This window comes from Parasteatoda tepidariorum, chromosome 2, assembly GCF_043381705.1.
Source record: "Parasteatoda tepidariorum isolate YZ-2023 chromosome 2, CAS_Ptep_4.0, whole genome shotgun sequence".
Lineage (NCBI taxonomy): Eukaryota > Metazoa > Arthropoda > Arachnida > Araneae > Theridiidae > Parasteatoda > Parasteatoda tepidariorum.
This window is the reverse complement of record NC_092205.1, coordinates 43,130,198-43,142,660: the sequence shown is the minus strand read 5'-3', so window position 1 is coordinate 43,142,660 and position 12,463 is coordinate 43,130,198. Positions and strand designations below refer to the sequence as shown.

Genomic DNA, 12,463 nt, shown 5'->3' with positions numbered 1-12,463 from the left:
ACGNTACAAATGAAAATCATTTTCGGGCATTGGACTCTATGCATACTTTGTTGGTTGACTTAACAGTCAGAAAAATGAATAAACAAACAAAAATATCTGATTTTTTTCAATAAAAATGTTTTTTTAAGGTAAGTTTACAATCTTATGTTCTGTATTTATATCCATTGTTTTTAATGCTTAACCGTAATAAACACTTTGCAAATTAATTTTTTCGATAATATATAAATATATTTATAGTTAATGAATATATAACATTAAATTTCAAAAAATCTCATTGCGTCCCAGAATTATGTGGGCCCTCGATATAACAATATATCCCTCTACAACAATATTCTTATTTGGTCCGCAAAATATTGTTGTAGCGAGGTTTTACTGTATAAAATTTAGGCAACAAAGTTATTAAAATGAATTCACAATAACATTACTTACAAATTTTATTTTTGAGTGAGTACTAATTTTTTAAAAAATAATAACATATTTCAATCATCATAATACATGGTATGCCAAAAAAGATTTTAGTTCCTAAAAGTATGCAGTTAAATATAAAATTAACTACTTATCAAAAATTCTTTACATTTAAAGATTTAAAATGAAGGCTTAGACTCTTAAACTAAAATTTCTACTTTTTTTATTTCCTCATTTTAAATTTGCAAAACTAAAAAATTTTTATCAAAAATAAAAGAATAAGAACTAAAAAAAAATTTTTTTCTCTAAAATTTTAATGAACCCTTTGCATATTCTATAATTGAAATAATGTATAGGACTTTTAATGAGAAATTTTAAAAATTATGAACTTTTCTATTAAACCAATAATTTTTACTGTTAGTTCAATTTTTTTTATTATATTAAAGCTTTTTTTTTTGTTCTAGTAAAAATCAGCACTTTCATTTTTAAATACCTTTCCTTCAAACTACAGTTTACAATTTTTATTGACTTTTCCAAGTCTACAGATTAGATCTTATAATTAGTAATACTTAAATACTCTTATGCCTGAATTAAGATATCACCTAAATGAAAAATAAATTATGTTAAATAAAATTGGATATGATGATAATTTCAAAACTTTTTCAAATAAAAATAAAAATGATAGCAAATATTAAAGAGCACTCGATACTGAGAACATCATTCTGTGCCACTGTATAATTCTTAAGAAGTATTATTAAGAAGTTAAGAAGTATTAAATAAGAAGTATAAGATTACCGAATTTGATATACTGCAGTTACAGTTTAATAAACAAGAACTTTTTCAGTGTTTAAACACTAAATTATAGTACAGAAATAAAGAAACAAAACAAGAGGTAAAGGAATTAGCCTTTTAACTTCTCTACCAATCATTTTTTCATTTGTCCTTTATTCACATTTTTTTTGTTTGCTTAAAAACCAACAAATACAATTTCTTTGTCAGTTTACTTGGAATTCATTTTTAAGAACTAAAGTTTCATAATAATATTCAGGCTCAAATTCCAGTCTCTTTTTTTTTTATCTCTCCTTGAAGTGTGGCAATCTCCTAAAAACAAAAATCACAATTGAACTTGCAAGCAGTTTCTCAGATGCAGGTTTTTAGCGTTGATATGCTTGCAGGAGTTGAATTAGACTGTTTCTTGGATATTTTGATCAGAAATAACAGAAAGAATTTGTTACAAAGTATTTGTAGTTTTAACATATATAATGCATCCAAAAAAAGTGCATTCTGAGAAGACCATATAAGCCTCTTCTTATTTTTATTCTTTCTTTCATTACCTGTATTTATTATTATTATTTTTTTTTAATTTACTCAGACCAGTCAGACCTTCAAAAATTTTGTTTCATTCAATTCAAATCAGATTTTAGACTAAAATGCACAATTTTAAGTGGAGTAATACCTAATGAACTAACCAGAAAAAAATAACCATTTATATCAGTTAAAACACAGTTACCTACTTTTTATCTATTAATTACTAAACATTCATTATCATATTATTGATATCATATACAAAATAAATTTGGGCATTAAGAAAATATGGTGAAATTTTAAAAATTTAAAGCAAAGATAAATCAATTTAATAATTTTGAACTCAATACACTGAACAATGAATACAATGAACAAAATGATAAATTCTGATAGCCCATATAGCAAGTCTTTCGAATGAACAAAATTTCAAATCCAATTCTTTCCTTTTTCTTCTTATCTTCGAGACTTAATGCTTATACTCAATGAGTTTAGCCTTATAATGTTAGAGTGAAATGATAATCAAGCTTATACAGTAGAGAACCAATTATCCGGGATGCTCGGGACCATCGCTATCCCGGATGTCTGAATTTCCCGGTTTTCTGGATCGGCAAAAAAACGTAGTTTATCGATGTTTTATCGAACCCAAATTACAATGAAAACAAAGTAAAACATTTTAAGAAAAGAAAAGTTCTCTTCAATTAACAAAAATAGAAAAATAACATTTACAAGAATAGAAAAATAACATTTTAATAACATTTAAAAGTTTTGACAAGAAAAGTAAGTTTAAAAATTAAAAAATTCACATATATTTATTTTTTAAACATTTCATCAACTTTTAGCTGACGAGACTTTGGTTTTTGATTGAGAAACAACTGTTGGATTTTATAAACAGCCATTACATGAGTTTCCTCAATAAATGATTTCTGTTCCATTCCAGCTATTAGTTCTTTAGTTAGTTGGATACATCGTTCATTAGATATGGCAGATACTTGTTCAGCTTCATCTTCGTCGTCACTTTCGTTTTGTTCTGCGCCTGGGTTCAACACCATCTGAATAATTTCAGAATCTGTCATTTCGTTTACAATTGGGACGTCNCAATTTGTACTCCCATTTCAGATTTTTTTTTCTTTACTTAGTAATGTATAGGGATATATTTTTCTTTTTATTTCTCTTTCACCTTCTATTCAACGATATTCGTGTGCAATGCTTGTTCCCCGCCCCCCACATAAATCAAAGAGAAAACGAAAACAGCATGCCACTCCCTTTTTGATTGACGGTAGCTTATCTGAAAACCACAAATTCTTGGGAATGCAGGGATGAAAGTAAAAAGTTTCCCCTTTTCCGGCCCCTTCCCGTCCTAAAGAACTTCAAGGTTACAGAAGAAATAATCAAGTTTTCTCTTGACATATGACTCCCCCCACCCACCCTTTTTCCTACTAAACTTCAAAAATGAGTAACACTTCCGCATTTTTTCTCCATCCTTTCAGTTCAAAATGGCGGGAAAACGAAGCGAAATTTTTCCCGGTTTTCTGGGTCCCGGATAAATGGTTCTGTACTGTATTACTGTTTTAATGTATTATAATTTTCCCAATATTATTTTAAAATAATATTAACTTAATATTTCTTTATCTCATTTTCAAAATTCTAAACATTAGATGAAATAAAAAAAAAATTATAAAGTTATAAATAAAATATAATTTTTTTTTCAATAGTAAAGGAGGCTTATTAATTGATGAAAGCCCTGGTCTGAAATCAGTAAAACAATGCCTAAATCAACCTTTCTTTAAGCATTTATTTTTAAATAAAAGATTTCTAAGAATATTTTCACATTATACTTTTCAATTAAATAATATTAGGCATTTAGAAAAGAAAATTAAAAGGAACTCACCAATCGAGACTTTTTTTCAATGATTTCAAAATTATTTAGCACATTTTTATATGATCTAGTTATGATGGCCAAAATAAGCCCACTTGTGTATAGGAATGAGTAGAAGGCTAAGACGAAATAACTAACATGAAGTGTTCCAGCAGTTAACAGCATCTAAAATTAAAGAAATAAAATCTTAGTTCTGTCTGATTACGATTTGTACAGGAGTAATGACTATGCAGAAGAATACGTAAAGGCAAAGTACAAAACTATAATAACAATTAAAAGTAAAAAGGGAGTAAATCTGTTAAATAAATAGAAAAAAACTTAGAAAATGGTAGTTCATTGAAATAATTTGGAAAAAAAAGTTTTAAACATAGTGAAGCTTAAAAAAAAGTCTTTAAATTCATTTTGTAAAATTGCTATTTCTAAATCAATAGTAAGAAAAGGAACTGGCATATATTGAATAAAAGCACAAAATTCAGATTTCAGAAAAATTCAAAGTGAACCATTAAAAGATTAGAAACACACACATGATTTCAGTTTGCAAACAGATCATTTTTAAATCTAAAGCTGACACAAATGGAAGATAGAAATAGTAGACATTTTACCACAACCTCCTGATTCTGATTGCTTTTCAAGTAAACTGACAATAAAATTTTTAAATTACTCATTCTTTACGATTCCATCAGTAAATATGTTTCTTTCAAAATAATTTTCAGATTCTGAATCAATAACTAAGCAAAGTAAAAGCTCCAATTTGAAAAACAAATTTTATACTTTGTAAATTTTAAGCGTTATTAAAAAAAAAAAAGAATGTCAGTATATGTATTTAGCATGAATGTATACGACATGATTAAAAAAGTCAATAAAAAGTCTTGCTTTTGTAATAAATATTACATATAAGAAAATTGTGCTGGTTAAATTTTTTACCCTTTGATAAAGTCCTTGCCAAAAGTGTAAAGTCATAAGCTGAGAAATAGTAACCATTGAAGAGCCATAGAAATTAAAATTAGATATATATGTGTTGACATCAGCTCCTCGCAAGCAAGTATAATTTTCAGGACAATGTCTGAAAAAGAAAATAATTTTACTAAACATATATTTTAAAAAATTAGAATAGACTGAAATTGAAACAAATTTTTACCGTGATCCTGTACTGTTACCGCATAAGTAATATCCATTTTTATGCTCCAGCCAGTTAGCTATTAAAATAAAATGAGTTCAGTTAAGAAAAAAAGTAAAAAAATAGACAAAACATTACTAGCAATTTTCAGAAATGAAAATTTATAATAGATTCACTAATAAATTGAGGATGTGTTTATATATTGGTTTGCATTTTATTTACATCTTCCATTTTCATTTTTTACAGGAATTACAAAAGAAGCTTCCATGTTAACGAGTGTTAAGAAATTATTTTTTTAAAAAAAGAGAGAAACCAAAATAATAATAAATGATTTTCTAGCTCATTAAAACTCCTCCGCTTTGGTAGCCTATTGACCCGCCCACAAAGTTGAGCACTTTACGATAACAGTTTAATGACGATCGATACCATACATCCTTGGTCCCCTCACAGACTGATCAAAGTGTTCATCCACCCACTCACTGACCATCTTAATTGATGCTTGATTTTGGTGATCTACTGGGAACTGTGTCTTACAATCAGCTCTTTGTGGGGCCAACAAGATTTAGAAACTTGAAATTATAAAGGGAAGTAATGAAAATATACTGCACGAAGGAATAAACAAAAATTCATAACTGGTTCGAGAATAAATTAAACTTGTTGTCAAATTTGTAGTAAAAAAACACCATGCAGGCTGCACTGACAGAGTAGAAATTAAACATGCTGAACAGACTAATTTTATTAATGATTTTTAATACAATTATTTTTTCAAAATTCCAATTCGTTTGAAAGTTATAAGTGCTTTTTTTTATAAATTAATCTTATTTTAAATAATGACTATCTGTTCTTCATTGAAGAAAAATTTATTCATCTTGATAGATTGTTGTTTTATTAACTCTTATTTGAGTTTATGACAAACATCAAAAGAGAGAGAGGTTAGCAGTTGCTAATTATAAGTCTTAACATTTATATTAAAACTTTAAAAAATATAAAAAATTTAATCCAAGAAAGGTTAAAACCATTTTCACTTGATCTGTTATAACAATATATGCTTTGATAGCAATTAAAATCTCTCTCATTTATTTCTTCTTATTGTGCTAAATATTCTTCTAATTGAAATAAACATTCTGTATTCCTAAGTTTAAATTTCTTTTTTCAAATAAGTTCCTTTACATACTTTTCACATTCAGGTGATGGTTCAATTATTTCTAAATAACATAGTTAAAATATATTCTCATATACAATTATTATAACTATATAATTCAAAAAATATGTTTTTTGTTTTTGTGGAAAATATTGATTTTTAAGGGGGTGGAGGGGAAACAATAAAAGTTACGCTTTCATGGGTGTTGATGAGCAGAGCTTCCTAGTATATATACAAAGAGACAAGGTATGTGAAGCAATATTGATACATCAGGGAGTACACAAATAAATAAAAGTAGAAAGACAATGTAATACATAAAAACAATAATAATATTTCATTATATGTTAGATTTCAGTACTTATGGAAAAAATATTAAAGAAAAGTATGCGAAAATATAATTCTTAACTAAAACCAAAAATTTTCTACATTTAATAAAATACAAAAAATGTATTAATATGTTACAAGTAAAAAGCAATAAAGAAATTAAATTTTACTTGAGTTAATTATAAATGCTGCATATTCTGCATCTGATATGTTTGGTGGTGGCAAAATAACACACTTTTGAGTAAGAACGCCTTTATATAGTTGTTTTCCAAGCAAGATGAAGATTGAGCCAAAAAACAAAATTAAAACAAATGCTTGAAATAGACGCTTGGTGCAATCTCTCAAAACTAAAGCAGACAGATTTAAAACTGAAAAATAAAAATATACATGTGTATATACTATATAAAAAAAAAATGACTAAACAATAATTGCATATAATTTTACAATGTAGAATGTTTTTGAAAAAAACTGAAAATTCAATAATCTATACCTTGTTTTATCAAAAATTCAATAATAAATTTAGATATAAATAAATTAACAGCCAAAGTAAAAGCATAAAATTAAATTATTTCATCTAAATAAGTTTATGACCTATCAATGAAATGACATAGAATTTAACAATGATTGTAATGTATAGCATTAAGAAGACCAGATGCCACCCATATACTTCTTTGCTGCAAATTTGTGACATGAACATCTCAATAACTAGTGAAATGATTTTAATAAGATGATTATTAAGATGATGAGGATTATTATGGGGATTATTATTATGAGGATTATTAATTATGAGGATTAAATAGATTATATACTATACAGCTGACCAAATTCGAAATGCATAATTTTTTTTAAAAATAAAGTTAGATTATTTAATCACAAATGCTTAATTATGCTATAAAAATAATTAAATTATGCATTACAAACTTGCAATATTAAATAAAAAATAATTACAAGATTGATTCACAAATATTAGTAATATTTTTATAGAAATCGAACTCATTGATATATTAAGTGATAAGTGTTCTAAAGAAAAATATTTTATGTCATCTACTATTTTTATTATTATAAATAATAAGTTATGAAAAGTCAACGTATAACATGAACATTTATGATAAAAATTGCTATAAAGCTTTTTATTCTATAAAATAAATAGAGTTAATTAATACATTTTTAAAATTTCATTAAACTTCGTATTAATACCATAATAATAGAATTAATATATCAGAAAAATAACAAACAAAACAGCATAGTAATAATAAAGTGCACACCTNTAAGTGTTCTCATGAAAAATATTTTATGGTATCTACTGTTTTTATTATTAATAATAATAAGCTATGAAAAGCCAATGCATAACATGAACATTTATGATAAAAATTGCTATAAAGCTTTTTATTCTATAAAATAAATAGAGTTAATTAATACATTTTTAAAATTTCATTAAACTTCGTATTAATACCATAATAATAGAATTAATATATCAGAAAAATAACAAACAAAACAGCATAGTAATAATAAAGTGCACACCTAAATCTCAACTTCAGGGACATGAAAGATAGTTACAAAATGAGAACACTCAATGAACTTCCATTTCTTACTATTGCTAGAGCATTAATCACTGATTTGTATTTTCTTCTAAAATCATTCACTGCTGCACTTCAATGATTTATCTAGATTTTTGGGAATAATTTCCCGTTCTAGATTTGCTATTGAATAAATTAATGACTTTTCTAGTACACTACAATTTGTATTCATTTGAAAATCTTTTGCCTTTTAATTGCTGTCTTCAGTTGGTTGCATCTAGATTTCTGATTATACCACCCTTTTTTTTTCCTTCAATGCAGCAATGATTATATTTAGTTCTGATCTTTCTCATCTTTTCAGATTTACCAATTGATTATAGGATGGGGGCAAATAAACAACTTCAATTACCCCACTAAAGAGCAGATTCTATTTTTATTTTTTAAATTAACTAAGAATAACTCTCTCAAAAAATGAGGTGTGATATGGTCATTATATACACTTAATTATTCACAATTCCTTTTTGTTGTAACCAGATTGATCCTTTAGTATTTCTGTTATCTCCTCATCATTCCGTGTTTTGTCACTAGTGATGGTACTCTTAATACTGAAATCATTGCCCGTCTCTGTACATTACTTGTAAGTTAATCTAATAAATTATTACTTTGGCTCTATACATTACTTTTGATGATATATTATATTATGATTATACAATAGCTATTGCTCCACTATCAATTAATCCTAGTAGAATAAGCTCAAAATTTAAGTTGGAGTAATTGGATGGTCTCCAACAAATCCAATTTAGAATAGCTTACGTTACAAAAGCAAAGGGAGCTTGAGGAATCAGAAACAGTGATAATATATGTGAACAATAAAAAAGATCTTACATAAATTAAAAATTCAACTTATCCCCAGAAAATCTAGATTAATGATAAATTTATGTATAAAAAAATTAAATAATTGAAAAAAAATAGAACCATCAACAAAAATAATATTTTAGTAACTATTTATTCAAGATAGAGCATTAAATAACCTTATTTTAAATGTTTCATACAAACATTTATATAAAAGAAGAAAGAGAATTAGTTTTAAAATTAAAATACTTTATACTTAAATTATTTAAATAAAACATCAATTTTATGAAAAATAAAAAACAACTTATTTTTTACCTTCAATCATTTTAATTCTTTTCTGGTTTCAAGCTACTGACAAAAAATCTAAACTTCCAACAGTTTAAGCATCTTAAATAAAGGATATACTCCAAGCATTGTGAAAATCATGAAATCAAGCTGTAAAGGTAAAAAAAAATTTATGCAGTTCAGAATATAAATTTACTAATGCATAAAATAATTAATTAATGAAATGTATTAAATTACATTATAGAAATTATTAAAATAAATTATTAAAATAAATTATTGAAAATGACATCATTTTTATATTTGTCTTGTTAATACAAATAATGGTTATTGAAAAAGTATTAAATAAATTAATTTTGTTTTTAAATGTTAGGAAATATGTTGTGCATATTTCACCATGACAACAATGCCTTGTGTAAATGTCTTCCAAAAACATCTAATAAACAATGTTAACATTATACTATGCAGCCAATTGGCACATATATATATATAAAAATACATTAATAAAAAATATAAAACATAAAGATGGCCTATACATATTGCTTATTATGCATATTAATAAGTAATTTTTAGGCAATTAAAAACAACCATTATATTCAGTTCCAAAACTAAAAAAGAAAAATTGAAGGTCAGTTTATACTCTATTTCAACACAGATGACTTAAGTTACTTATACCACTAGTAATATACTCTCTCAACTACTCTAATAACTGTACTCTAATGTCTCAAATTATAAATTTTTGTTTGTTTATTATGTTACATATCAGGACATTTTATTTTGTTGCACATAAATCACACATTTAAACACTCTCATTGATAAAACTGTTAATAGATTGTAAAGACAACTACCAATCAAAACATTTTAATTTAAGAAAAACTATAGAATATTATTATGTTTAATATTATAAATACATGGACTTCATAGAAAAACTACGAAATAATTTTAACACTAATAAAAGCCTTAAAAAAACTTTGTTTTCACTTATTAACGATAGTACTTCAAAATAATTGTAATGGAAAAAGAAGCATTGAATAATCACAGACAATGTAACTTTTAAATCAAAACTCCAGAACTTTTGCACAAAAAACGTCTCTAAAATCAGATGACACCTTTTTAAAATTCCTTTTAATATATATGCATGTTTATAAACAACTTTAGACAAAAGTTATTAACATACATACATATGTATTTTATATTAAGGGGAAATTGGTAACAAACCATATATATTAAAAATATTAATATTAGTAAGATATATTATCTACAATAAAAATCATACAAATATAAACTGTACATTAGTCACGGTTGATTAAATAAATATTCTATAATAAAAATAGATGATTTTTTGGTTGAATTTATTTAACATCCAAAATATGGTGCGCATATTAAAAACTCTTACTTTAATCATCGATTTTAAAAGCAGTTCTTAAAATATTCCACCACCAAAAACTTCATTTTTGAAGTTCTACATTTTTAAAACATATTTGAAACTTAATTATTGTTGATATTTATATAACGATGGTATCAAAATCTTAGTACAGGTACATTGCGCATGAAACAGGAACAATGCTCAATTTATTGCAGCAGACGATCGATACCGGTAATATAGCAAGGTGAGCTGTTATATTCCTACTTTCAAATTATAGTAAAAGTTGACGGTTCACGAGTACAAAATAACAAGTAAAGAGCAATGTAACAGATAAAATAACAGGTATTTGGCACAGTCATCAGATATCAAGGAAATATCAATTCATTTCAGGAATTTATAATCACAAAATAGTGTACCTAATTAAATATTTAAATTAAGTCCTATTTTAAATGAAAGAGAAGATATTTTATGAAAAAAAGAAAAAATTGCATTTTAGCTGCTGAGCCTTGGCATTGAAAATTCGACCTCTGTCTTGTTGTCGATCTCTCTCAACTCGATTAATGTAAAAATGAAAGGAACCCTTCTTGCAGAAGTGATAGTAAAGTAGTTCGAGATTTATTAATTAAAATTAATTTTGTACTTTTGTGTTTCCCATTTTTAGAATATGAAAGAATTAATATTGTATTCTTACGCCTGGGATTACCGAAAATGACATTTAGTTGAATCACATTTTATTTTTATTGTTGTAAGTGCCGGCTTACATCTTTTCGCAATCAAATTACTATTTCTTAAATTTTTGTTGTTTACATTCAATTCTTAGTTTATATTTTCTTTCAAAAATAATTATAAATAATATTTGAATCGTCTCTTAATTAAAACAAAGGATTTTATAGTCACTTTTAAATTCTGCAGGCAATTTCTCGATTGACATTTGACAAGTACATCTACTTCGATTAAGATTTTTTTTTTTTCCTTTTCTAACAACAGTAAATGTTAATCGCTTTATTTTAAATGAAATTTATGAAGTTTAAAACAAAAACGAAACATTTATTACAAATTAAAGTCTTGACTGTTAGTCTCATCTTAGATAACTCTATTTATTTCGCTTGGTTAAACATCATCATTGTTATAAAATCACTCAAAAATGGATTTCATTTCTTATTAATAAATGCTGGTAATCTTCAATAGACTTTCGGTTTTATGTGTATCAATAATTATTTAAAGATTTTTTGTTATTATTAATGAAATAAAGTATAGATTAGTTCTTTGCTACACTCAGGAATTTAAATATCATTAATAAAAATATATATTCTAATCTCAAAAGGTATTAACATGTTATATAAGTATTTAGGGAGTTATGTTATTAAACTAATTGTTAAATGAAGTCATATTAAAAAGTAGGGTAAATAAACCTGGATCAATTTTTTAAGACATACATAATTTTTTCTCAATTTAAATATCTTGCACTTATTTTATCATATTACATGACACCTAGACTGTTAGAAATGTGTTGTATTCATGCAGTAATCAATGTATGTTAACCATTGGATAAATATTATGTAGTAATTAGTAAAGATTTTCAATAATCATTGTTAGAGATTACAATAATGCTGCTACATTTACTAGTTTAAGCTATATGTAATTTTTTTGGAGGGGAAAGGCCATAAAAACATTCCCTACTTTTGATACCATTGAAGGATGCTTAATTATGGTGATAATTCTACTAATATTGTGGTAATAAGTTCCTCCTACATTATTAAAGGTACTGTAACAAAAGGTTCTCTTATGGCCCTTGAAAGGAATAATACTTTGAAAATATTACTTTAAAATGCCTGCTATGGGTGTATGACATATCTACCTTTCTCAATTATAAAATGCTATGCAAATGCCATTAAGTGTCAAATACAATTTGTTAATTTTTCACAGTTTCAAATTGAATATAATTGATTTGAAATTTACTTTATTTTGCATTTTACTTTTAAGTATACATATTTTATCTTTGCCCTGTTTAGAAAGATTTTTTTTTTTGAAATTTTTTGTTTCTTGATTTATGTTTACTTTTTATTAAAGTTGAATTTTAAAGTATTTGAATAAATAGCTTTTATATTGTTTATTAAGGAATAAATGTTCTTATTATAAATCTTATTCTATTGTTTATTTCCGTCTTTTCTTGAAAACATAAAACTGCGCTTGACTTGTAGTGTTTAAAGGTAGCATTGTGGAAGTTAATATATTTTAAACAATCCAGAAGTTAAATATATTATGTAAGATGAAAATA

The 12,463-nt window shown here is 25.5% G+C and overlaps 2 protein-coding genes across 6 annotated transcripts in view; one reads left to right on the top strand and one right to left on the bottom strand.

The window, feature by feature from the left end:
- The window catches only part of LOC107453321 (sodium channel protein PaFPC1), a 41,931-nt gene extending 31,468 nt beyond the window's left edge, over window positions 1-10,463 (bottom strand). Inside the window, exons 1-6 of the mRNA XM_043042688.2 lie at window positions 10,216-10,463; window positions 8,853-8,972; window positions 6,339-6,536; window positions 4,725-4,782; window positions 4,511-4,649; window positions 3,599-3,751 (exon numbers count right to left, since the gene is read on the bottom strand). Of these exons, the coding sequence (XP_042898622.1) occupies window positions 3,599-3,751; window positions 4,511-4,649; window positions 4,725-4,782; window positions 6,339-6,536; window positions 8,853-8,862 (558 nt within the window). The 5' untranslated portion in view covers window positions 8,863-8,972; window positions 10,216-10,463. The remainder of the gene's footprint in view (window positions 1-3,598; window positions 3,752-4,510; window positions 4,650-4,724; window positions 4,783-6,338; window positions 6,537-8,852; window positions 8,973-10,215) is intronic.
- Window positions 10,464-10,714: 251 nt separating this feature from the next.
- Window positions 10,715-12,463, top strand: part of LOC107453320 (patronin) — an 82,420-nt gene continuing 80,671 nt past the window's right edge. For 2 of the 5 annotated variants that reach the window (XM_043042683.2, XM_043042681.2), the window contains exon 1: window positions 10,715-10,930. The gene's annotated coding sequence lies outside the window, so the exon portion shown is untranslated. Of the gene's footprint in view, window positions 10,931-10,954; window positions 11,124-12,463 lie in introns of those variants that run through there. The other 3 variants (XM_043042682.2, XM_071177503.1, XM_071177502.1) reach the window with 3 other exon arrangements.